Source organism: Stegostoma tigrinum, chromosome 10 (assembly GCF_030684315.1).
Source record: "Stegostoma tigrinum isolate sSteTig4 chromosome 10, sSteTig4.hap1, whole genome shotgun sequence".
Taxonomy (NCBI): Eukaryota; Metazoa; Chordata; class Chondrichthyes; order Orectolobiformes; family Stegostomatidae; genus Stegostoma; species Stegostoma tigrinum.
Genome location: NC_081363.1, coordinates 50044975 through 50072776, shown reverse-complemented (window position 1 = coordinate 50072776; position 27802 = coordinate 50044975). Strand labels below are relative to the sequence as shown.

General features: G+C 40.3%; 1 protein-coding gene and 1 long non-coding RNA gene across 3 annotated transcripts in view; one reads left to right on the top strand and one right to left on the bottom strand.

The window, feature by feature from the left end:
• Window positions 1–7415, top strand: part of LOC125455433 (uncharacterized) — a 46904-nt gene extending 39489 nt beyond the window's left edge. Inside the window, exons 2-3 of one of the 2 annotated variants that reach the window (XR_007248242.2) lie at window positions 592–735; window positions 7044–7415. This is a non-coding gene — a long non-coding RNA (uncharacterized LOC125455433). Of the gene's footprint in view, window positions 1–591; window positions 736–7040 lie in introns of both variants that reach the window. The other variant, XR_007248243.2, reaches the window with a different exon arrangement.
• psma3 (proteasome 20S subunit alpha 3) lies at window positions 220–27802 on the bottom strand. The gene is made up of 11 exons (XM_048537409.2): window positions 27671–27802; window positions 20565–20647; window positions 19304–19427; window positions 18954–19055; window positions 12348–12421; window positions 8474–8546; window positions 7741–7806; window positions 5995–6041; window positions 2975–3042; window positions 554–618; window positions 220–459 (listed from the first exon to the last, which is right to left on the bottom strand). Exons 1-11 carry the CDS (start codon window positions 27689–27691, stop codon window positions 415–417), a joined length of 768 nt encoding a protein of 255 aa, XP_048393366.1. The 5' UTR covers window positions 27692–27802; the 3' UTR covers window positions 220–414.

Genomic DNA, 27802 nt, shown 5'->3' with positions numbered 1-27802 from the left:
ACAACGACTTTCAGAAATATAATGGTTGGCCTTATCAGCAACACCCACGTATACAATAAACACTTTGGGGGGGGGGGGGGGGAGAGAGAGAGAGAGAGCGCGCTTACCGCACTCAAATATCGTTCATGAATGTAGTCTTAAGGTGACCAGCCACTGGCTGACTACATTAAACTGGGCCATAATTAACAGCAGTTCCATAACTCAAAACACAAAATACTATTTTTAAATAACTTAACAGGTACGATTTTTATTTTGGTCACTGATAATAGGCATATTAAATTGACCTCAGATCCATTTTTACAGCATCTTGTAAAGTTCAAATTTACATACATTAGAAAACAAGTTAACTTGATAGTCATTTGTTTTGAAAATGCAGCTGTTTCAAACAGTATTGTATATTGTAAATGAAACTAATTACATGTTGTCTTCATCAGATTCATCATCTTCCTCAAGTGATTCCTAAGGATGAAAAATAAGTGTGGTGAGGGGAGTGTATTATGCAAATTGTGAATGAAAAAGCTACATTATGGAAATTACAAGTTTTTCCACTTACTTTGGCATATTTTTCTGCTTCCTCTTTGATGTCTTTAGGTACGAGCTCATGTCTGCCTTTTGTAACTGCGAAGACAAGTATTAAGTTACAAAAGTATTAAAGTCTGCATTTCAATCCTACTTCCCTTCTCCACAATTATGATGTCTGTCACAAAGTGTACATAACTTGCATAATTCTTTTTGGTAAGTGTACTAATACTGGTCCCTTGAAGTAATTTAAGTAGGTTGAACAAGTACAGGGTAGGGGTGATTTAGAAAAGACTAATAGGGTTGGGGCAGGCAGAAGAGATTAAAAATAAAAGATATAGCACCAAGTCAAAACGTAGTCGCTGGGTACGTAAAGAAACAAAAAAAGACATCTAGGGGAAGTACAAGTGGCTAAATAACAGCCATCCAAATGTGGAATACAAGAAAAGAAAGTTAGCAAAATATGAACATGCAATGGTACAAAGGAGAAAGGTTACAATCTAAAACAGTTGGCCTCAAGAGTCCAGAAATTTGACATGAGCAGTTGAAAGAGGTACTGTTCCAGTTTGAATTAAGCTTCATTCATGCCCTGCAGAAGGTCAAGGACAAAAGTAGGGAATTATGACATAACTAGAAACAAATTTATGCATTTGAAATAAACATATGTTCAGCAAACCAGAGACCCAGTCTGCATTTATTCTGCCTGGTATTCTGGCCAGGGAAATGCACTTTCTCCTCGAGGGCAGCATGGTGGCTCACTGCCAGGGACCCAAGATCCCTCTGACAACTGCGGAGTTCACACATTCTGTGTCTATATGGGTTTCCTCCCACAAAGTTGTGCAAACGAGGTGGATTGGTAATACTAAATTGCCCAGTGTGTTCAAGGTTGCATAGATTAGGGGGATGGTTCTGAGTGGGATGCTCAGGGGGTCAGTCTGGACTTGTTGGGCCAAGGGGCCTGTTTCCACACTGGATGGATTTATGATTCTACTTAGGAAAACTGCAGTCAGACATACAAACACAATAGTAAATTGAGATACTCTGATTGTGGAGCCTTGGCTGGTGATAAAGATGTGGTAAATGAAAGTGGCAATGACAAATGATCTATTGAAAATAGTGACCTAGCAGGACAGAGGATAAGGACTAGGGGAATGCCACCATAAGTTTTCAGGGGATGAGCAAAAAAATAACAAAGTAGAATAGCCAGGGCTCTTGATTATGTCTGTCACAAGGAGGGGAATACCTGGTTGAGGAAATAGGAAGACATATGCAAGCTCTCAAATCAGACTTGATACAAGGGAAAAACCAGGAGAATGGAACAGAGCTTTACAGGAAGCATGTTGTGAGAAAGTAAATAATCAAAACAGTCAAGTGTCCATGAGCTTACAATGAAGTTAGCTCCCTGCTTTAACCACTTAATCTTACAAGCCGGTGGCTTCTTGAATAATGTACAGAGGTTGAAGAATCGCACGTCCTTCAAGCATACTTATGTGCTAGTTGTCTGATGAATTAATAGCAGTTTGGAATATTGGAGGCCTGTACTAGCTCATCAGGTGACAGTCTGCCAGAAGATCAATCCTAGTGCATCATCGGTTTGAACTCACATCACTGAATTGAGACTGCAAGTGGGTACAAGTTAGCCTTAACTTAGTTTTTGATCACAATTAAAGTCTGGCTTCAGGAAGGAAATTTGCAACTGTTTTTAAAAAGCCTTTACTGACTAGATTCCCCACAGTGTGGAAACAGGCCCTTCGGCCCAACAAGTCCACACTGTCCCTTGAAGCATCCTACCAGACCCATCCCCCTAAACACTCTGGGCAATTTAGTACGGCCGATCCACCTAGCCTGCACATCCATGGACTGTGGGAGGAAACCAGAGCACCCAGACGAAACCCACACAGACACAGGGAGAATGTGCAAACTCCACAGTCACCTGAGGCTAGAATTGAACCTGGGTCCCTGGCGCTATGAGGCTGCAGTGCTGCCAACCGTACAGCTTTGGTAATATCATGTAGCATTAACTAAAGATTACCACTCCGTCTCGTGAACTTTACTGCCTAGTTGAAGGGCATGGGAATACAACCTGCAAGATGTCCTCCACACACCAGTCTGATCTTGGAAGTAAATCACCATTCCTTCCCTGTCATTAGACTAAAACCCTGGAACTCACTCCCTAAAAGCACTGCAGTCCATAGTAACATAGGAACCTTCAATTATTTCAGATGGTGGCTTACTATTACCACCTTAGGCAATTTAGGGATGGGCAACAACTGCTAAATCAGTACTTTTTCATACAGATTGTAAACAAGTCCTTCATGGAAACAGTCAAAAGAAATATTAATTAAAATTGACCATGTTAGGGAAAAAAACAAGTCAAAATTAATGTCGATGTTAAATCACAAGTTATCAAAACATCACTACACAACTTTTAGAATTAGAAAAGAGAAGACATTACTTTCTCCAACCCAGCTTAACTCCAACTCAAAGGATTTATCTTTAACTTCGTCATGGACAATGTAGATTCTGAAGAGTAAATAATAAATGGTACAGTTTTTAAAAATTGCAAAATTTCACATTGCCAAAGAGCAGCACTGAATCCTAGTAACTAATTGGAATTAAAGAATGCAAAAAAGTCACTGTTTTGATAAAATATTAACTTCTAGACAGTTAATAGTAAAGAACTTAAAACTGAAACACCACTTTTTTGTCATTGATTAGCATGCAATTATCAATAGCCTCTGAAATCAAGCTGTGGCTGCTTTAAAATTTATACTTTTTTAAAAAACATAATATTCTATGTAATTTGTGTAGGTTAATGTCATTCATGCATTGGATCTGACCTCTTGTACTCAAATACACATTTAAAACAGATGTCAAATTACTTCTCCCACAGGGTTGTCAATGCTTGGAATTCTCCAAGCCTGAGATTGTGGAGGCTAACTCATTGCAAGTATTGACGAAGCAGTGTTTTTTTGAGTACCTGGAGGCTATAGGGAGCTGGCGCAAAAGAGGAGTTGAGGCACGGGGCAGATCAGTCGTGGCCTTAAGCAGCAAGGCTTGAAGGGACAAAATGTACTCATCCTGCTCCTATTATGTTTTGTCCTTATAAAATTAGATTTCACATGTATTTTTTATTAAAACAAAGTACTGATTACTCCAGCTAGGAGCCACTGTGTTTCTGAAACCATGTGTTTCTCCCACCACATCATACCCTGTACTGTTTTGAAAGTAAAAACTGATGTTGCTTATCAGGAAGAAAAACTCCTTCATACAAAGCAAATATCTATTCTTATAAATTGTACTTAAACCCGGAACATGCCAGTAGTAGCAAGTTTTCACCTCCCACAGTCATTTGTGACTGGGAAGAATTCTTGAATGATTCTTTGCTGCTGCACACCCAAGGTTAAAATTGGAGCATTGCTCCACTTCAAGAGTCTTCACATTCTGTAAAAATAGCATGTTCTCTTAAATCCTAGCTAGACTAAAACCCTGACTCCCTTAGATCAAAGTGCTTGCTAAAGCACAATATGGGTTTTTTTCCCCCCCTCCCTCTTATGTACTGACTATTAAATTAGATTATGCCAGTTCAATCCTATCAAGTTCCAACTAGCACTTAGGTCAATGAAAAACTGGATTATGTGTTTCCCTTCTCCCAAAGGACTTATCCAGTGGAAAGTACTGCTGCGAAGATTAGGCATGTCCCAACTTTGACCACGAGACCCAAGCAGTCGAAAAGTTGACCTAAACACCTTGGTTATTTAAAAAAAAGACAAAAAAACCCAGCTTTCCAACTCCTGATCAGTGTCGAGTTACTGCTTTTTAATACACATGGATACAAGGCCAGATTTGTGATGTAATTAAGGAGATAAGTGAGGGGAAAAAATGGAGAAGTAAATTTACTCAAGGTTTTATCAAAATGATTAGAATTCTAATCTAGAAGTGCTTAATATTGAGACTGACTTCTTTCATTGTTTTCATTCTACGTTTCGACACCATGCCAGGTGACGTTTTCAATGAGGCCTCCGATGAAGCGATGTTCTGCTCGGTTTGGAAATTACACTCTCCGGTCCATTATAGTGTGCAGTACCATTTGCAGTTTTGTTCTGTATGGGTTTGTATATGGGATCCAATTTCCATGTGTTTGTTGATTGAAGTAAGGGCAGGTGGGGGAAGAGAACCATACCTCTAGGAATTCCCATGCAAGACCATGTATGGCTTGGGCTATAATAGTTACTTTGTTCCAGTTAAACTGATGGCCTTCACTGTCGGAGGGTACTGATAAAGGAAAATTTGTTCTGCAAGTTTCATGGTAGTTTTGTTCCTGTCTATCCGATATAATGTTTGTGGTAGTTGTTGTATGGTACTTTATAAACTACATTGGTTCTGCATGTTGTGGGAATGAGGTCTTTTACTCCAATGTTTTTGTCATAGTGGCTATGGGCTAGTGTGCTACCATAATTCCTAGTGGTCTTAGGAGTCTCATGTTAGTTCTGATACTTACATTGCCCTACAGCAAGAATGAGGGTGTATTGTGTCCTCCTGTTCTGTTCTGTTTTGTTGGCATCTGTGGATGAAGTTACGGGATATCCGTTCGTAGCAAAGATTTTGTATAGTGCTCGTACTCTTTCTTGCATTGTTCTGGTGTGTTGCTGTGAGTGGTAGCCTGTTTAAATAGTGTCCTAATACAGCTTGGTTTGTGGACGTTGGAGTGGTTGCTGTTGAAGTTGGTCAGCGTGGACTGCTTTCTTGTATACCAAGGTTTGGAACTCCGTTCGTTATACATTCAACTCTGACAACAACACACAAGCCGATTGTTGTTAATTCTTGTGAATTTAATCCCTACAAATTTAAATGGGACAATGTAACCGTAGCACCCCATGCCAAACATAGGTATGCATGGGAATTCCTCAGGCGTGGTTCTCCACCCATAATGCAGTTAACATAGAATTGGACCCCAGAGAAACGTAGGATTGCCCTACAGAACAAAACCGGAAGTGATACTACTCACTATAATGGACCAAACAGTATAAATTCCAAGTGGAGTAGAATAACATCGCTTCAATTGGAGGCTCCACTGATGTTTTCACTTAACATGTTCGGATGTTCTGTCACTAAAAACAAGCCTGCTCAGCAATCAAGTCAACAACCTCACCCACAGATCATAGCTAAAACTTTAAAGTGTTTATTATTATTATTAGAAAGATAGTAATATAAGCAAGCTGTCACAAAGTGTCTTTGCTCTGCTCTGTAATGTCAATCATAGCCTCTAATAGCTTGCATATTGAATAATGGATCAAAAATGTTGCATTTTTAAAGTAGTGCCCACAGGAAGGGAGAAAAGGAGGAAAAAAATCCTATGGAGTATCCTATGACATTTAGTCATTGAATTGGTATCAGACATCAAGACTGTTTAACCAAAGAAACCTTAAATATAGCAAAGCATTTCTAATCAATCTTGACCAATTATAAACTTACATTTTTGCAACTTCTTTAACCACTTCCCTGCAAGTCATGTCTTTCATCTGTAAAAGCAGTGGAGTGAGGGCAAATAGTGAATCTTCAGTACAACCTCATTGATTGAGTACCGACACGCAAGTGCCTTATCAAATGTAACTCAATTTAAAGATCCAAACAATTGGACCAGGGCACACTTGTAATTCAGCCTGTTTTGAAGTCATACATTGACTTAGAATTCTTCGTGGAAACTTTCATGTGCACATTTTAAAACCTCTGCTGCTAAGAGGGAGTAATTACATTATAGCCATACAATACTGTTTGATTTCCATTATCAATTTGTAGCAAAGTTGACAAAATGATACATAGTTATGTATTTGCTATGTAGAGAACAGATATACATTCTCAATATTTAAAAACCAAAAACACAATTTCAAATCAACGAAACTCAGGCCACTTACATACTGTAATTAAACACTAGCCTCAAAAGGACAGACAACTTAAGCACAGTTCCCCTCAACAGCAAACCATTGTTATGGTACACGTGTAATCAATATCACGGGAGTGTTACTAATATTTACGAAAGCCATTTTAAAATGAAAAAATTTAATGTATGTATTCTTAATGTAGTATTGGGGTCATTATCAGCAACATTAACCTTTGTGCACAAGCTGCAAAGAGCCTCTTCATATCTCCTATAATAAGTCTCCTGCATTTATTCCATAAGAGATGCCTTTGACAAAAAAGGTAATGTTACATAAGCAGTGTGATTTCTGTATTTTATTTGGATTTTTTAAAAAAAAGTGGCTTTTAGATTTGGTCTGTGCCCACTAAGGTATTTTACCGGTGAGCTTAGGGGTATTTCAGTAAGTGATTTTTTTTAAAACAAAACAATAGCTGTGTGTTTTTGGAGACTAATTGAAATTTGTTTACATTGGAAGCGATTATACAAATCAAACAATAAAAGGTTGTGCATTAAGTTTTTTTAGCATTGAAGATCAGAGATCAATTTTTCTGCTTAGAGGAAATACCCTCTACCTTGGAAATAAGCTTTGGTGTTTGTTTAGCAGGTTGCAGAGGTCTTGGCTGAAGTTGAACATGTAAAACAGTTGCCCAGGATAAAGGGGAGATGGTTTAGAACGGTGAAGAAATGGACTACTTCAGCACAAGCAGTTTTGTTTGAAGCTTCGAGACCAGAAGTGTTTTGTTGCAATCCTGAAGATATGAATTTGAAGCTCAGATTCTCCATCTGAGGAATCGAAGCCACACTTGAATTAAGCCCAACACATCACGAGAAGGGAATATAAAGAGTGTAAAGGAATGCTTTTAGGATTAACTGGTTGGTATTTTACCAAATGTTTCCAAATCTTTAAACCTGTTCTGTGTAAATAGCTTTGGTTATCATTTTATCATCTTCTGCATAATAAAATTACCTCACTGTTAAACACAAATCTGCTGGATTGGGTATATGTTTTCATTATTATGAGTTGTTCAAGTTTGTCTTACTAATACCAAAAAGAAATCTTGATCCAAACCAGATGGTTCAATAATTTCTCTCTCTCTCACACCCTCCCATATTATACTTTTAACACCTTCAAACTGCAGCTTGCATCAAGATCAAACATCATCACAATCCAACCAAAATAATCTTCCTTCAAGCCAATCCAACTCAACAAAAATATGCCCAAAACATCACCTCAGTAGTTTGTTACTATATGCCTTCCTTTCATTTCGTTACATTGAATTCATTTCAGATTTATGGCTTACCTGCAGCTTCTCAATCTCTGTTTTTGCAGCTTCTTTAGCTTTTCCAATTGCACAACCCCAGTAACCCTACCAAGATAAACAAAATTCTAACCATGAAATATTCCAGTATAAATGCAGAAAAAAGAAAATCAGTCATTAACAAGAAGTTACATAGTAAACAATTTTCCAAGACCAAAGAAGTGTATCAAATAGCAGCTTAGTCGAGCCCATTTATCTTGCAAGGAACAGATTACAGACAGTTACCAGGATAATAATCTATCCCTGTTCTAACAAACCTCCAAGCTGCCTACACCTCAAGTGAAGTAAGAGTTCAGATGGGTGTGCACTAATTTCTGTGATGAAACAAACTAAATGTTTAAACATAGTGCCATTCTTGCAGCATAATTGCACTATTTCAATTACCATACTATCAATAAATCTGCAATGTAAATTTGGTGTCAGGATCCAACAAAAAAACTGTATTAAGCAAGGTGAAGCAGGAAGCCAAATTTTACCCAGCCATGATGTGATGCAATCACTCCATGTCAAACCAGTTTAAGATATTCAATACTGGACAATTTAGTTTTGAAGTAATGATTATGCAAATTTGTCCCATAACTAAGTAACAGCCTGTTAAAGTTATGGAAGTTTAATTAGTATTTACTAACTTGCTTTAAAGCTATTTCTTATAGTCTGCTGACAGTAAATTACAGAAAAAGTCAGCTAGGCATCATGTTCATGGATAGGTACTTACGTGGGACACTCCTGAAGGGTCAATCATGTACATCTGAGCTCCATCATCTTGATCATAAGACCCCATTATAAAGCTACGACGAAACAAAATTTCTAAGCAAGTTTGCAGCACAGATTTTCACCTTCAATAAAAAAGGTACCCATTAACAATGGGTATAAACAGTGCAGGTAAAGCTACTTTACAGCAAGAGCAAAGGAGATGTAAAAGTGGCGAGCACAAAAGAAAATGGGCATGAGAACTGAGTGAGACAGCAATTATAAATAGTTCAGATTGCAAGAGCTCCAGTCTGTAGGTTCATGGTCCATGGCCAGAAAGAAAACATGTGGCCTCACAAGGAAGTAGACAGGTGACTGGGTGGGGAGTTTTCCTTATTTGACGTAACCTACAGAATTTCAACAGAGGGAAAGAAGAAAATTATTTGAAATAAAATAAACACCAGTGGGTCTTGAAGTAGTTTAATCAAATTAATTCATTAATTAAAATGTAAAAATGGTTTGGCAGCTGATGTATTACAGGTACAGTACATGGACATCCATTAACACCAAAGCAATCCCAAGGGCTTAAAAAAACTCGGGCTCAGAATTAATCAGCTAAAATCTGAGTTGGACACCTATAGCTGGAGGGGTAAAGTGACCCATACACTTTGTACCATGAGACAACTGCACACCTTGGAGGTGAGGATCTTCCTAATTCAGTCCATGGTTAGGGATAGGAGGGTGTGACAGAAAGCAAATATGAAGATAGTGAAAGTAGAAGCATATTAGACTTAGCCTCTGCAATCATTCAACAGATTGAAGGTTCTTGAGGAGGTAAGAGTGGTGACTACGGAGCAGATGATTAAAACATAGCATTGCACTATAATACAGGAAGCAATTCAATGGTCTGGGGTACTGACAGTTCAGTTGACTGCGTGCATGGGTTCAGAACACCTACACCAGGCTGGCCAGGAACTTGCAGGAGGAGGGAGGAGACCTATCTACGTGTTGTGGTCCATGCTGGAATGAACCATCTGCATAGTTGAGGGGGGAAAGAATTAAAAGGGACCCGAAAAGGCAACTTGTTCCACACAGACAGTGGTGCATGTATGGAATGAGCTGCCAGAGATGGTGGAGGTAGGTACAATAATACATTTAAAATGGCACCTGGACAAGCACAGGAATAGCCAAGGTTGAGACAGATAATGACTAAATGCTTGCAAATGGGACTAGATCAATGTAGGAACATTTGATTGGTGCAGACGAGCTAGTCCGAAGGGTCTGCTTTTGTGCTGTATAACTGACTCTTACTGGGAGACAGGTCCTCTTTAGGAATATGAGCAACTGAGGGCTAAAATTGAAAAGGAAACTTCAAGGTAATGAGCTCTAGATTATTACACAGCTGAGCAGATGATTGGGAAAGGGCAAGCAAGATTAGGAAGTTTAATGCAGGCCTCCAAGATTGAAGAGGAGAAATAGTATTTGATTCAATACTGGGAAAAACAGTTGTTGTACCTTTTGGATAGGCCCATAATGAACCACGCTGGGAACAGTGTTCTGGCAGGTTGAATAATTCTAATAGACAGGGCTTTAAACTAAATAGTTGAGAGAGGGATCATATAATGGACAAGTGAAAGGAAAGGGACAATGCAAGAGATAAAGACAGCGATAACGGTAATACAAGAATTTGCCAGGAAGAGAAAGCATACAAACTAAGAGTGCAGTGGAAGAAAAGGCCAGAGGTTGTAAGATTAGTAAAATGGACAGAACCGAAGATTTTCGGAATCAGTGTAATATTCATGACAACAGATGGATTATCAACTCAAACAGAAATAAATACGTATGACCTGAGCCATTACAAAGTCATGGCTGTACTTTGATCAAACATAGGGCATGCATTCTTAAGGGTACTGGAAATTTTGGAAGGGTAAGGAACTAGGAAAATATGGTGGAGTTGCTCTGTTAAAGGTGACATTTGCATAGTAATAAAAGATGGCTTTTGTTTTAAAGGTCATTTTGTATAATAGATGAGTACAAATAACAAATAGTTAAGTTAGAGTCACTTTTGAAAAAGTAGTTAATAGAAGCCCAACAGCAATTACAGTAAAGACGGTACACCAAAAGAAACAATGAGCATTTAGGAAAAGGTACAGCAATAGTGGGTGATTTTAAATTACATATAAAATTTGATGAAATTGTAATGGTAGTCTGGAGTGTTTTTAGAACAAGTTATTTGAGCAGCATGTTCTAGAACCATAGCAGGCTCCTGGTAAGTGTACAATCAAATACAATTAATTAATGACCACATAGTAAAATGATCATAAGTGTGCAATTCAGTCATGTTTTCAAAGAAAACAATAAGATTTTGACTAGGTCATGACATTACACAATTGTTAAAAACAAGTGTGAGGGTAAAGTTAAAATATGAAAGAAAGCTAGCTAGAAAGAAAATCTTATAGTCTGGAGTGACGGGTGGCAGGGGGTCACAAATATTCTTGGGGGTGGGGGTGGTGTTTGGAGTTGTATGAACAAAATATATAATCTGGAGTTAGACCATGCATTTAATAGTTACTAAGGAAAAGTTAAATTTATTTACTTAATTTCATTAGAACCCTCAATTCTGACATCGAATGGTTCCAGGAAAAGAGGAATTGCCCAAAAGAATCTTCAGTTCCTGGTTCATTCCTTCTGAGTGTGCTGCTATGGCATTCTGCAAGATTCCCGGGAACAACTCCTATCTATGCGTACACAATGACTGTTTGGTCATCAGGAAATCTGGGCCAGTATGGCTTAGGTAAAGTGTGAAAATGACAGAAAAAAATCCGCAAAAAGGCATTTAGAAACATGAGTGGAGAAAAATTTTGGCAGAAATAGCACAATGTTGGAAAATGTGAACTTCTGATTTGGCAGAAAGACCAAATGAAGACAAATGGAGAATTCTGCAGCATCATGTCATCTGTCAGATGCATGATTCTCAAGCAACTGAAGCAAATTATGAGAAGGCAAATGGAATGAAGACCTTTAAAGTAAAAAGGGAATTAAATTATCAAAATAGGGAAATTTTCCTACAGTTGTACAGGCTGAGGGGCCACATTTGGAGTACAATATACAGTTTTGGTTTCCTTACTTAAGGGAGGATACAATCACATTAGAGATAGCAAGAACTGCTGATGCTGGAGGAACACAGCAGGCCAGGCAACATCAGATTAAGAAAGTTGACATTTTGGGTCAAGACCTTTCTTCATAAATCTGAAGAATCGCATTAGAACCAGTTCAAAGCAGATTCACTCAACTGATTCTTGAGCTGAAATGGTTATCTAGTGCGAAGGTGGGATATAATGGGTTTGTATCATCGGAGTTTAGAAGAATGAGTGATGAACTTCTTGAGATAAGACAACCCTGAGGCAACTTGACAGGATGAATGCTGAGAACATGTGCCCCTAACAAGGGGATCAGAACTAAGAGAGAGTTTAAAAATAATGAGAGCTCACATTTATGATGGAGATAAGAAATATTTTCTGTCAGAAGCTGGGAAGTTCTCTTCCCTAGGCAGGAGTGAATACAGGGTCATTAATTTTTAGCATGGAGTTCGATGGATTCTTCATTGACAAGTCAGAAAAGACGACTTAAGGCCACAAACTTAAAGGCAAAGCAGGCTCAAGGTGCCAAACGGTGTACTCTTGCTACTAATTCATTCTATGTAAGTAATGCAAAATGTTTGACATAGCACAAAATGTCAACGGCTTGCACATTTCGTTAATAGTCAACAGGAATCTATAATTCCACACAATCTTCAACATCTTCATTCATATTCTTCTCTCCCACAAGCCCACACCTTAGAGTAACTGTATAAAATATAGTCTTCAGAATGCTAGCAATAAATTTTACAATAGAATTACCTGCTTCCAAATGGCCGCACTGCACTATACAATGTGTAAGCGTGGACATACATTGCTACTCTGTCTGCCAGATGCTAAAGGGGGAAAAAAATTAAAACAAAACTTAACACTTGTGATAGCCTTCCATTACATCACTATTCTACATTTGCCCGAAGACCTTGTTACTATCAAACATAAAATTTGCATTTTAAAAATTTAGTAAATGATAAACTTTTAAAACACTTGCAAAATCTTTGAGAACGTACCAAGTACAACAAATTTTCTGCTTATAGACTCAAATTACAGGGATAAACAGACAAAATACATGTAATTGATGCTTCAGATTTTTAAATACATTGCCTTTCATTCAGCTTTTACTTAACTTTTACAAACTATTGTTTGAATGGGGTGGGTAATGGAGGAAAATCAGGAAACATACAAAACTTCAAATTTTTCCAGAAAACTTTCAATTTGATTCTGTCAATCTGTTTGGTCTGTTTTATTAAGAAAAATATTGTAAAATTGATAAAGCTCAATTCACTCTTTTATAGGTTAGAAAATTTCAGTTACAAAAAATGAGAGATGATGATAATGATAATGTCGGTTGAGTAAATAACCCATTAGTGTAATCTGCAACCTCCAGCCCAAATTCTTGGCTCCCTCCAGTGGTAGAGTCCTGTGGTTATTAGGAACTATTTTTCAAAGCTGCCATTTTTGAAATACAAGTTGGCACAATGCCAGCAGGGAACATGTTCAAAAGGCATAACCCACTCTTGCACATGTCTATCTATGTCTGGCAAGAGATAATGGAAACAGCAGATGCTGGAGAATCCAAGATAAAGTGTGGGGCTGGACAAACGCAGCAGGCCAAGCAGCATCTTAGGAGCGCAAAAGTTGATGTTTCGGGCCTAGACCCTTCATCAGAAAAGGGGGATGGGGAGAGAATTCTGAAATAAATAGGGAGAGAGGGGGAGGTGGACTGAAGACGGATAGAGAAGACGACAGGTGGAGAGGAGAGAATAGCTGGGGAGGCAGGGAGTGGATTGGTCAGTCCAGGGAGGACGGAAGGGTCAAGGGGGCCGGATGAGGTTAGTAGGTAGGAAATGGAGGTGCGGCTTGAGGTGGGAGGAGGGGAAAGGTGAGAGGAAGGACAGGTTAGGCAGGCCGGTACGAGCTGGGCTGGTTTTGGGATGCAGTGGGGGGGGGAGATTTTGAAGCTGGTGAAATCCACCATGATACCATTGGGCTGCAGGGTTCCCAAGCGGAATATGAGTTGCTGTTCCTGCAACCTATGGGTGCATCATTATGGCACTGCAGGAGCCCAGGATGGAAATGTCATCTAAGGAATGGGAGGGAGAGTTAAAATGGTTCGTGACTGGGAGGTGCAGTTGTTTATTGCGAACTGAGCGTAGGCGTTCTGCAAAGCGGTCCCCAAGCCTCCGCTTGGTTTCCCCAATGTACAGGAAGCCACACCGTGTACAGCAGATACAGTATACCACATTGGTGGATGTGCAGGTGAACATCTGCTTGATGTGGAAAGTCATCTTGGGGCCTGAGATGGGGGTGAGGGAGGTGGTGTGGGGGCAAGTGTAGCACTTCCTGCAGTTGCAGGGGAAAGTGCCGGGTGTGGTGGGGTTGGAGGGGAGTATGGAGCGGACAAGGGAGTCGCGGAAAGAGTGGTCTCTCCAGAAGGCAGACAAGGTTGGGGTGGGAAAAATGTCTTTGGTGGTGGGGTCAAATTATAGATGGCGGAAGTGTCAGAGGATGATGCTTAGTATCCGGAGGTTAGTAGGGTGGTATTGAGGGCTGGGAGGATATCAATGTGGATTTCACCAGCTTCAAAATCTCCCCTCCCCCCAGTGCATCCCAAAACCAGCCCAGCTGGTCCCCATCTGCCTAACCTGTTCTTCCTCTCACCTATCCCCTGCTCCCACCTCAAGCTGCACCTCCATTTCCTACCTACTAACTTCATCCCGCCCCCTTGACCTGTCCATCCTCCCCAACTGACCTATCCCCTCCCTACCTCCCCAACCATACTCTCCTCTCCACCTATCTTCTCCTCTATCCACCTTCAGTCCGCCTCCCCCTCTCTCCCTATTTATTTCAGAATCCTCTCCCCATCCCCCTTTTCTGAAGAAGGGTCTAGGCCCGAAACGTCTGCGTTTGTGCTCCTAAGATGCCGCTTGGCCTGCTGTGTTCATCCAGCCCCACACACTGATATCCAGCAACCTCTGTCTAAAAGTACTTGCCAGACATAAATAACAATCATAAGTAGTGAACTTTTCGAAATGTCATTCCTTTCTTCTCATCCCTTTTCACTACCTTCTTTCCTTTACTGAATACTAAAACGTTAAGGCTCATTGTCATATATTCACTACCTATACTCTCCAGTTGCTGCACAGCCCTCCCAGGTCTGTGCGCAATAGCATGTGTGGAAGCCAGAAGTGACCACCTCTTGTGCATGGCCTCTTGCTGCAGTTGTGCATCTTAGAGGGAATATTGACTACAGAGATCTTAGCATTGGCCAGATTATTTTTCTAGAGTTTTGGCAAAGATCTGTAGCTTGGGTTATGGGTGAGGTTGTGGACTTGCTCATCCAGACGTTTCGTCACCATGCTAGGTGACATCATCAGCGGAGCCTCCGACAACACTGTTATTCTACTCTGCTTGGAATTTATACTGTCCGGTCCATTATGGTGAGTAACGTCCCTTACAGTTTTGATCTGTATAGGTTGGTGTACAGGGTCCAATTCTATATGTCTGTTGACTGCATTACGGGTAGAGAACCATGCCTCTAGGAATTCCATAACATCCATAGCAGCCCAAGCCAATCATGAACACCCACGGGAATTCCTTGAGGCGTGGTTCTCTACCCGTAACGCAGTCAACAAACATAGAATTGAATGCCATATACAAACCCATACAGACCAAAACTGGAAAGGACATTACTCACCATAACGGACCAGGTATATAAATTCCAAGTGGAGTAGACGAACAAACAGGACGGTCTCCACTTGAACCAGAGAGGCACTAATATCCTGGGTGGGAAATTTGCTAGTGCTATTCGGGTGGATTTAAACTAGCTCAGAAGGGGGATGGGAAACTGAGGTGTAGTTCTAGTACGCAGGAGGATGAGAGTAGGGCGGACATGGACAGGATCTCACTGTCACAGGAGTGTGCTGGCAGACAGCAAGCTGGATTGAAGTGTGTCTACTTCAACACCAGGAGTATCCAGAATAAGGCAGGTGAGCTTGCAGCATGGACTTCGATGTTGTGGCCATTTCGGAGACATGGATAGAGCAGGGTCAGGAATGGATGTTGCAGGTTCCAGGGTTTAGATCTTTCATTAAGATCAGGGAAGATGGTAAAAGAGGGGGAGGTGTGGCTTTGTTAGTCAAGGACAGTATAACGGTAGCTGAAAGAACTTTTGATGAGGACTCGTCTACTGAGGTGGTATGGGCGGAGGTCAGAAACAGGAGAGAAGAGGTAATACTGCTGGGAGTTTTTTTTTAAAATATAGGCCTCCGCAAAGTTCCAGGGATGTGGAGGAGAGGATTGGCAAAACTATTTTAGGCAGGAGTGAAAGGAACAGGGTGGTCAATATGGGATTCTTTAACTTCCCTAACATCGACTGGAAATGCTATAACTCTAGTACATCGGATGGGTCAGTTTTTGTCCAATGTGTGCAGGACGGTTTCCCGACACAGTATGTCGAAGGGCCGACAAGAGGGAAGGCCACACTGGATCTGGTACTTGGTAATGAACCAGGCCAGATATTTGATTTAGCGGTAGGTGAGCACTTTGCAGAAAGTGACCGTAATTCGGTTATGTTTACTTTAGCGATGGAAAGGGATAGGAACATGCCACAGGGCAAGAGTTGTAGATGGGGCAAGGGTAATTATAATGCGATTAGGCAAGACATAAGAGGCATAGAATGGGTTAGCAAAATGCAGGGTGTGGGGACAATCGAAACGTGGAGCTGGTTTAAGGAATAGATATTGCACGTCCTTGAAAGGTATGTCCCGGTCAGGCAGGGAGGAAGTGAAAAGATAAGGGAACCAGGGTTTACTGAAGAAATTGTATCTCTTGTTAAGCGGAAGAGGGAGGCTTATGTGACGATGAGACAAGATGGTTCAGATGAGGCGAGAATTACAGATTAGCTAGGAAGGATTTAAACAGAGAGTTAAGAAGAGCAAGGAGGGGACATGAGCAGACATTAGCAGGTAGAATAAAGGAGAACCCTAAAGCTTTCTATAGGTATGTGAGGAATAAGAGGATGACTAGGGTAGAATACGGCCAGTCAAAGACAGAAGTGGGAAGTTGTGTGTGGACCCTGTGGAGATGGGAGAGGTGCTAAATGACTATTTGTCATCTGTTTTCACTGAGGAACAGGAGAATATTGTAGAGGAGATGACTGAGTTACGGGCTACTAGAATTGAAAGGATCAAGGTTAGTAAGGAGGTGGTGTTCTCAATTCTAGAAGGTGTGAAAGTAGATAAATCCCCTGGGCCAAATGGGATTTTTCCGAGGATTGTCTGGGAAGCTAGGGAGGTGGTGGCGGAGCCTTTGGCCTTGATCTCCGAGTCCTCTTTGTCTACAGGTTTAGAACCAGAGGATTGGAGGATTGCAAATGTTGTGTCTGTGTTCAAGAAGGGCAGTAGGGATGACCCAGGTAATTATAGACCTGTGAGCCTTACATCTGTTGCAGGAAAAGTTTTGGAAAGGATTATAAGAAATAGGATTTATAATCACCTAGCAAGCAACAATTTGATTGGAGATAGTCAGCATGGATTTGTCAAGGGCAGGTCGTGTCTCACAAACCTCTGAGTTTTTTGAGGTGACCAAGCATGTGGATGAGGGAAGGGCAGTTGACATGGTGTACATGAACTTCAGTAAAGCCTTTGATAAGGTTCCACACGGTTGGCTATTGGAGAAAGTACAGAGGCACGGGATTGAGAGAGATTTAGCAGTTTAGATTAGAAACTGGCTTTCTGTAAGAAGGCAATGAGTGGTGGTTGATGGAAAATATTCAGCCTAGAGTCAGGTCACTAGTGATGTGCCTCAAGGATCTGTTTTGGGACCACTGCTGCTTGTCATTTTTATAAATGACTTGGACGCAGGCATAGGTGGATGGGTTAGTAAGTTTGCAGATGACACTAAAGTCGGCGGAGTGGTGGACAGTGTGGAAGAATGTTGCAGGGAGACTCGGATAAACTGCAGAATTGGGCTGAAAGGTGGCAAATGGAGTTCAATGTGGATAAATGTGAGGTGATTCACTTTGGGAAGAATAATAGCAAGGCAGAATACTGGGTCAATGGAAAGATTCTTGGTAGTGTGGATGTGCAGAGGGATCTTAGTGTCCATGTACTTAGATCCCTAAAAATTGCCACCCAGGTTGATAGTGCTGTTAAGGCACCTTACGATGTGTTAGGTTTTCTTGGTAGAAGGATTGAGTTCCGGAGCCGTGATGTCATGCTGCAACTGTACAAAACGCCAGTGAGGCCTCATTTGGAATATTGCGTGCAGTTCTGGTCGCCCCATTGCAGGAAGGATGTGGAAGCATTGGAAAAGGTGCAGAGGAGATTTACCAGGATTTTGCCTGGTCTGGAGCGCAGGTCCTATGAAGAAAGGCTGAGGGACTTGGGTCTGTTCTCATTGGAGAGGAGGCTAAGAGGGGATTTAATAGAGACATTCAAGATGATCAGAGGATTAGACAGGGTGGACAGTGAGTCTTTTTCCAAGGATGATGACTTCAGCTTGTACAAGGGGGCTTGGCTACAAATTGAGGGGTGATAGATTTAAGACAGATGTCAGAGGCAGGTTCGTTATTCAGAGAGTGGTAAGAGTGTGGAACACCCTGCCTGCCAATGTAGTTAATTCAGCCACATATGGGGCATTTAAACAGTCCTTGGATAAGCATATGGATGATGGCATAATGTAGGGGGAGGGGCTTAGATTAGTTCACAGGTTGGTGCAACATTGAGGGCCAAAGGGCCTGTTCTGCACTGTATTGTTCTATGTTCTAACACCGCTTCAAATCAGAGACTCCACTGATGATGTCACCTAGCATGGTGATGAAATGTCAGAATGAGAACATGCCAGTTCAGCAAGCAAGTCAACAAACTCAGTTTATTTTTCTTTCATTGTGCCTATTTTCATCCAATTCCTTTCTGCTCCTACCTTAAATTGTAAAATTCTAGCCAAAGACAATCTATTTCATTAAACTTTTTTTTAAAATTTCTGATTTGTGGGAAGGGAGCATTACCAGTTAGACCAACACTGATTGTCTGTCTCAAATTGCTCATTTCAAATTGCCCTTGAGGTGGTGGTGGTGGCTGCCCTTGAACAGCTACAGTCCAAGTGGTGTGGGTACATCCACAGTGTTGTTAAAGAGAAGTTCCACGGTTTTGCCCCAGGGATAGTGAATTAATGGTGAATTAGTTCCATGTCAGCATAGTGTGTGGTGATATGGCACAAAATAAAATCACTGAGCAATTTAAAGGTGGATTTATGCACAGACCATTGTTCTATACTTAAATACTAAAGCTTAATCTCCTGACATGTTGTGCAATTTACATTTACAAATATTTAAAGTTGAAATAAAATAGTGCTAAATAGATCTCATACCCTCAGTGGAATATCATATCCATAATTAGATCTAAAGTTGGAAGCTTCTTCCCTTGCAATATCAGTAAGGGACCGTGCATCTGCCAGAAGACCTGCAACTGCCTGCAAAATGAAAATGTTGCTTATACTAATGTCCACTTAAAACACTGAAATCAAAATATACAGATACACCGTTGTAGTAAGATTGTTATAATATGCAATGATCCATTCAGTATCTATTCTTTCTACAGAAGAGATCTTTGTACACTACGTCAGTGTACAACAAATTTCTTGAGCTACAAAGCTTGAGTGAAATTAAAACAAATAAAAATAAATGGCATTTTTGGGTAAGCCTGTTTATAAAATCTTACCATTCCTACATGACGATCGATGTTAAATATGCGTTTGTTGGAGCCCTGTTCATATAGTTTAGAAAGGACCAATTTCTCTACTCCAAACACTACTCCATCTTTACACCTTATCCCAATAGCTGTGCTGTGAAATTAAATTGAAACAATACATTAAATACTGAATTCAATAAGAGAAAGGTGAAGTAGAAATGATCACAAACACTTGTGCAGTTAGAGGGTTGAATTCTCAGTTTATAACCATTTCTGCTTTATTACTTCTAAATATATGTAATTTTTTTTAAACCATGGAACTTATGTATCATGGCCTTAAGGCTACTTCATTTCTAGACATGTGATAGAGGTATGGGTGAATGGTGAATAACTCTGATTTATTGCTATTGAGGATGTAGACATGCTCACTGAGCCAGCGGGTTTGGTTGCAAATGTTTTGTTACCCTGCTAGGTAACATCAGTGCACTTCCAGTGAAGCATCGATGCTTTGTCCCACTTGTTATTCATATGCCTTGGTTTGCTGCAATGGTTGGTATTACTTCCGGTTCTGTTTCTCAATGGTTTGTACATAGGGTCTAATTTAATGTTTGTTGGAGGAATTCCAGTTGGAATATCAGGCCTCCAGGAATTCTCTGGCAAGTCTGTTTGGCTTGTGTAATTATGGTGGTGTTGTCAAAGTCGAATGTGTCCCTCGTTGTCCATGTGTAGTGAGACAAGTGAGAACTAGTCATGTCTCTTGGTGGCTAGTTGGTGTTCACGTATCCGTATTGTCAATTTTCTTCCAGTTTGGCCTATGTAGGGTTTTTCTCAATCCTTGCATGGCATTTTGTCTATTACTCCAGTTTTTGGTATGGGATCCTTTACATTCATCAGGAGCTGTCGTAGAGTGGTTGTCAGTGTGTGGGCTATTCTGATACCTACGGGTCTGAGCCTTCTGTGATCATCTCAAATGTCCTTGATGAATGGTAGGATGATTAGTGAGTTGATTGCCCACACCCCTCATCCACAACCAGAGCTACAAATCTTCTTGAAAACTTATTGCTATTATTTAGTACACATTTGACAACGACAAAGTCACATTTGAAGCTGATGCATTCACAATTGATTCTCATGTGAATAACGGCAAAAGTATTAATTAAATGCCATCATACTCCAGGAAGAAAATCAACATGCACAAATAACTAAAGGATTAGCTAAATCTCACTGAAGATTGTAAAAATGTAAGCTTTCCACAAGAAAATATTTTCTGCAATAATGACAAATTCCTTACCTACTGTTTTCTACAGCTTTCATTGCATATTCAACCTGGAATACTCGCCCATCAGGAGAGAAGGTGGAGGCTGACAAATCATACTGGAAATTAAAAATATTATACAGCCATAAATACTGCAAAAATAATAAGCTTTACAAGTAAATTCAGTTGACATTAAGTTCAAAAACATTTACATCAGAAGAACAACACAAAGGCCATTTGGCCCAACTGGTCTGCACTGCTTTTTTTACTCCATTCATGCCTCTTAATCTAGTCACTTCAATGTCAGTCTCAACACCTTTCTATTCCCTTTTGAATCATATACTCATCTAGAGTCAGATGTTTATAGCAAGAAAAAAAGGCTAGTCCAAACAAAAAACACCTAACTTTTCTAATCCTATTTCCAGCATTTGGCCCATTGCCTTGTATACCTTGGCATCACAAGTGCACATCTAAATACTACTAAAATGTTAGGAGAAGATTTCTGCATCTACCGTAATAGGCAGGGTGTTCCAGACCTCTATCACCCTCCAGATGGAGGGGGGGAAAACCTTCCCCTCAAGTCTATGCCCTTTCACCAAGAGGATAATTTCTTCCTGTCTATGCCTCTCAAATTTATATATCTGAATCAATGAACCCCTTCCCCAACTGGCACCGCTGCTCCATGGAAAACAAATCTCAGTCTTCAGCTAAATCTCCTCAAATCAGGCATCATAGTAAATCTCCTCAGGAATCACATCCCTCCTATCAACACAGAATCCTGAACCACCCACAATACTCCAGTTATGGCCTGCCCAACTTAATGAAAAGTTCCACTATTGCACCTTTGTTCTTATATTCTTTGCCTCGGCTAATAAAGATCGAGGGTATGCCATAAGCCTTAACCATATTATCCGCCTGCCCTGCTACCTTCAGAGAGTGGTGGACATGCACTCCAAAGTCCTCTAATCCCGACAGTATGCAAGCCTTGATCGCCATTTTGGTTGTCCTTCCCACAGCCTTTCACCTTATATTGTTTGTACTCGCTGGCTAGGAGCAATGTTTGTTGGTTCTGCTTCTCAAGTGCTACTACATTTCTCTTGCACATATTCCTACATGTGCTTTCTTATGATGCAGTAAATAATCCAGTAATCTATATTTTTCAGTGGGTCGATGTCTCTTACTGCCAATCTAGTTTAATGTGAGCCAGATATCTTGAGGCAGAGATTTCTTGCAGATTTAGCAGCCTGGGGCAGTCTTACTCTGGCCACAAATGCCCAAATGCTGCATCACAACACATTGATGCCTTAGCTTGTTAGTTATATTTCTCTTCAAATCAAAAAAATTAAAACTCAACATGATTGTGGATATCATGTAGCTATATGTACGTAATAGTTAATAGATAGTAATCAGCAGGAAGAACTACTTTCATTTAGCCTTAACCTTTATCACAGCGGCTATATACCACATTACCAATATTCAATAAATGAACCATATACAGATCTATGAATACAATTAAGTAAAACCCCAAAACAAAACACCCTAATAGGCTTTTTGCCATTTTCAATCTGCTCCACCATTCAAAGAGATTACAGCTGATTTAATCTTGACTTTAATTCTACCTTCCTTACCCGTCTTTATCTCTCCAATCAATCCATTTTATTGATTTCCTCATCAATATCTCAATATATTCACAGCTAATAATTTTCCTGGTTCTCAGGAGGGAGTGAATTTCATTTTTAAAAGGCCCTCAGAAGAAATTATTTTAATTTTAAAGTTAGAAGATTTCTTATATTCTGTCCTCACACTTCCAGATTCTCCCATGAGGGGAAATATTCTTTGAGCAATCAACTAATTTTACACAACTTTAAAAACCTGGCCTGAAGAGCACAATGGGGCTATAACTTTGCTGCAACTACTCATCTGTGCATAGAGAAATCTAACCTACTCATCACCAGCAACACTTTTGTTACAGTGTTAATACTAGCATGGAGCCATCTGCTTGAAGATGGAGAACCCGCAGGTAATCATAAAAGTGCCACAACACTATTTGGAAAAAACAGAACTGGCAAGTTCATCCAAAGCCCTCTCAACATCGCAAAGAAACTAAATTAAAATTCGACAGATACTGGAAATCAAAACTAAATAAACATCTGTAAGATATTTCTAACTTCCCTCTGTTCCAAAAAGTCAGCAAGTTTGTGTGTTAATGTTTTCACTCTACAGGTGTCTGACCTGTTGAGAATTTCCAACATTTTCATATCACAAGTTATGAGGATGTAAAATGGCTATGTCAACATGACAATACTGTTGGGCTCTTGTGCAGTGGTAGCATACTTGAAACTGAGTTTTCTGGCCTAGAGTTAAGTCTCAGCTGTTCCATAGATATGTCACAACAGACCTGACCAGGTTGACTAAAACAAAACTAATACAATAAATATTTCAAAAAGAACTTAAATGGCTGTGAAGTTCTTTGGCACATGAAATATGTTATTCAGCAAAGCAATTTCACTTGTAAAAAGGTTGAGCAAAGGATTTTTCTGCAATATCACAGTCAACTTTTATTCTTCAACCAAAGTCACCCAAAATGCAGAGAGACAATCTGCTCATTAATCATGCTGCTAACTATAGAACATTACTTGTACAAGTCAGCTGCTAAATTTTCTGCATGACAACAATGAATACATTTCAAAGGTACTTCACTACCTGTAAACATTTTGGGACTTCAACAGGTCAAACTGCTAAATAAATGCAAGCTTTTTATTTCAAAGACAAATTCTTAGTAAAAATAAATTTAAAATATGTACTGTACTTATACTGTTAAAATGCTTTCCAAGATAACAAGGTCTACAAAATCATGAGAGGTATAGACAGGGTGGATAGCAAGAAGCTTCCCCCCTTCCCAGAGTGGGGGACTCAATTACTAAGGGTCACGATTTCAAGGTGACAGGGGAAAAGTTTAAGGGAGATATGCGTGGAAAGTTCTTTACACAGAGGGTGGTGGGTGCTTAGAACACGTTGCCAGCGAAGGGGGTAGAGGCGGGCACGATAGCGTCATTTAAGATGTATCTAGACAGATAAATGAATGGGCAGGGAGCAGAGGGATACAGATCCTTGGAAAGGAGGCGACAGGTTTAGATAGAGGATCTGGATCAGCGCAGGCTTGGAGGGCCGAAGGGCCTGTTCCTGCACTGTAATTTTCTTTGTTCTTTGAGACCCTCCTGTAAGGAGAGCTTCAAAACATAAATACAATATTGTAGCCACAAGAGGGACCTGGTTCTAAGAAGGGCTAGACTAGGTATTAAATATTTCTGGGTACAAGGTGATGGAGAAAGGTAAAGGAAGGACAAAAAGTAGGAATTGTGACAGTATTAAGGAGATAGAGGGTGTTCTACAGGGGTCAACTAAAGGAACTATTTTGCCAGAGCTAAGTAAACTTAAGTGCCATTACATTGTTCAGTGTAGTTTGTCAAACACTAGTATGAACAATATAGAGGGATCAATTTGTACGGAAATTTCAGAAAAGTACAAAAATGCTACAGTATCTATGAAACGGAACTTTAACTCCAATATAGACTTGGGTAGTACAAGTAATAGTGCAAAGACAGGCAGCAGTTGGAGTGTGCTGAAGAGGTTTTCTCCAATCTTTCTTCCAAACAAGCGAAAAAGAAAACATTATTGGACCTAGTTCTTTGAAATGAAATAAGCCAAGTGTCTGTAACGATCATATCACAATGTTTAGGCATGCTACAGAAAAAGACAAGGAATGAGAATTGGGGAGCAAAGTTTAGTGGGACGAGAATGAATATGTTTCCAAAAAGAAAACTAAAGTCAAAGATTCACAGCAAAACTTTAACTAAGTAATAGGGTGTCTTTAAAAAAAGCACATTCCCACGGGGGAGAAAGGTAGGGTAAACAAATCCTGAACTCCCTGGATGATGAAAAAGAAAGATGGAAAAGAAAAAAGGTGCATACATTATTTCCTCACGTTGGCAGAAGAATCAAAAAGCCACAGGACACAGATCAAAGAATATTGGCCAAAACTCAATGTAAAATGTATTGTCATTAGAATGTGAAATATACTGCTTGAAAGTACGGTGGAGGCAGATTCAATCATGCTCTTCAAATAAGATTTGAATCATTATCCGAAGGAAGAAAAATTGCATTGTCATAGAGAATAGCAAGGCACAGACTTGACAGACTGAATGATCTTTTGTCACTATTAGCTGTATCCATGTTTATGATTTTTTGCTCTCCACTTGTTCTAAAGTTGTGCTTACTGAGCATACAATCTTACATAAGAAATAGGAACAGGAGTAGGCCTTTCAGCCTGCCCACCATTCAACATCATGGCCGATATGCTCCAGGCATCAACTCTTCTTACGTGCCAGCTCCTCATTGCCCTCAAATGCTCAATATTTAAACTAACTAGTTGCAGTGATCTAACTTCCACAATTCTGAGGTAGAGAATTCCTGTCAGTCACTACCCTTTAGACTAAGAAATTTACTTGTATCTCAGTTTTAAATAAATGTCCCTACTTCAAGTTACCCCACTGCTGGAAACAACTTTTCTACGCCTACTTTGTTAAAACATACGCAATTGGGGAGATTCAATAAGATCAACCATCATTTTTCTGAACTCTAAGCATCTCATACATTTAGCTGTTCTTAAGTTAATCAACCCCTTCATTCCAGGAATCAATTTTATTCATGCCAGTACATCCCACCTGATATTCAGGGACCAAAATGATGCAGTAAATCCCAGGTACAGCCACACTAAAACCCTACTTCCATTTACAAGGCCTCCCTATTTTTAAACTCTAATCCCCTAGCAACGAAGGCCAAAATTCCATTTGCCTTCTTAATTAGATGCTGCACCCAGATGCAAACTACTTGTATTTTATGCACAAAAGCACCCTGATCCCTCTGTAGTATACGTTTTTTGGGAGTCTCTTCCATTTAAAAAGAGTTTTTTTTTATTCTTCCTACCACTCTAACATTAAAGTCCATCCGCAAGATTCTGCCACTCACTCAACCCATCAGCCATTGATAGTTTAGCACAATCCTCCAGATCAGACTCTGGCCAGGAGGGCTAAGGAACATTTCCTCATGAATCCTTGACATAAACACCACATTCCAATGAATATAGTACAAGTCATGTTATGAAAATATAGAAGATTAGAAATGATTGATTATTGATGCTTTGTCCCTAAACAACAACCAAGAAATCCGAGAGATGGTGAGTCCAAAAGTTGAGGGCATAGGTTCAAGGTGAGGGGAAAAATTTAAAAAGGACCTGAGGGGTAACTAGTTCACAGAGAGGGTGGTGCGTGTATGGTATAAGATGCCAAAGGAAATAGTGAAGGCTGGTACAATTACAACATTTAAAAGGCATCGTGATGGGTGTATGAAATATGAAGGATTTAGAGGGATACAGGCCACATGCTGGCAAGTGGGACTAGGTTAGATTAGGATGTCCAGTTGGCATGGAGAAGTTGGACTGAGGGGTCTGTTTCTATGCTGTATAACTATATATCCAGATTCCTCTAGATTCTTTGTATCTTTGCCACAACATGCCTTCGCACCTTTTTAGTATTAATACGAAATCAATACATTCTGTCCCCCAACTCATTAATATAGATAGTAAATAATTGGGGAAAAGGGCTGATCCTTGTGGCACTCATTCTGTTGACAAATCCATAATCTGTGTAAATACACTACCCTTAATACCATGAGGTCCCATCTTATGCACCTGAGGCAGCATAATGGCTCAGTGGTTATCACTGCTGCCCCAGGGGCACCAGGGCCCTGGGTTCAATTCTAGCCTCAGGTTTGCTTGTTTTCCCCTTGTCTGCACGAGTTTCCTTCGGGTGCTCTAATTTCCTCCCACAGTCTAAAGATGTGCAGATTGGGTAGATTAGCCATGGGAAATACAGGGATAGGGTGTATGGGCGAAGGGGTGGGTCTGGGTAAGATGGTCTTTGGCGAGCTGATGTGGACTTTTTGGGCCAAATGGCCTGTTTCCACAATGTACCGATTCTATAACATCTATGGCAATAATCTTTTATATAGCACCTTATCAAATGCCCTCTAGACACCCAAAAACACTACACCTCCCAGTTCTCCTTTATCAACTCAGAACGCTGGCAAATTTGTCAAACATGACCTCCCGTTCTCAAATTTATGTTGACTCTGACTACATTAATAAATAAATAGAACGACCGCAAACCAACATAAGTCTTTAAACAAATAAACTGTTACCCTTTCAGCAAACACCTGATCTTCATTTTCTTTTAAAAACTAACAACAAGAAAATGCTCACATCTATGGAGTGTGTGTTTCAGGTCAACATTACCTGAACTCTCATTACTCCCTACACAGATGATGTCTAAAATCTGGATGCACTTGAGGTGAGTATTTCCAGGCATTTTAAAATTTCAGATTTCATCAAGAGTATTATGTTTTTGATTTCTATTTTCTTTTGCTCATTAGTCTTGGATGATAACCAACTCACAACGCTGTAGAAAAATCTATTGGGAGTAAGGAGGAGAAAAATTGATAATAGGGCTCTCCTGAATTTATATCCAAAATTATTAAACGAATTGGTAACGTACTTTAAAACAATCTGAGCCAAATGTGAATAAACGCAGAAGTTACAATATGAAGTGATGTACAACGTAGTCATAAAAGAAAACCCATGTCAAAGTCAAAGACCCAGCTATCTTCCCGTACGCTGATGTTTTCAACGTGAAAAGCAGCGAACGAGCAGGAAGCCGCTTTCGGCCGAGATCCCCATTTGAAAACGAAAGCCGCCACCAAACTCGTCCCTCGCCAATACTTTCGCTTTGACTGGGGAGGCTCCCGGTGACTCAGCAGTTCCACCGCAACCAATGTCTCCACTCCATCATGAAGGTGCTGAAAACTTATCAGGCCCCAACCCAACCAGCCAAGCCGAGCCGAGCTGCCCGTTAGTAGATACCTCTCACGTTCCTTCAAGCACAACTACCGCCCGGTTTCCCGCGGCCTAGCTCCCAAACTGAGGAGGAGGCTGAAAACCAGTCCCGCTTAGTTAAGTATCTCAACCTGAAATCGCAGCTGATTGCTAAGCCATTTAGGAGGCAGGCCCGCAAAATTTTCCTACTCACCCCGGTGCCAATGGAGCTCATTCCGAACCGAACTTTACCGGCAGCAACGACACACTCTCAACTTTCCTCTCCACACCACCAATAACACGCCTTCTGACTGGACAAAACCCTGCACCCGCTTCACCAATCAGC

Coding starts and splice junctions, on each gene's coding strand:
- psma3 (XM_048537409.2), bottom strand. CDS start 27,691: ATGAGCTCCATTGGCACCGGG. Junction 20,648..27,670: donor TGAGCTCCATTGGCACCGGG/GTGAGTAGGAAA, acceptor TTTAATTTCCAG/TATGATTTGTCAGCCTCCAC. Junction 460..553: donor AAGCAGAAAAATATGCCAAA/GTAAGTGGAAAA, acceptor TTTCATCCTTAG/GAATCACTTGAGGAAGATGA.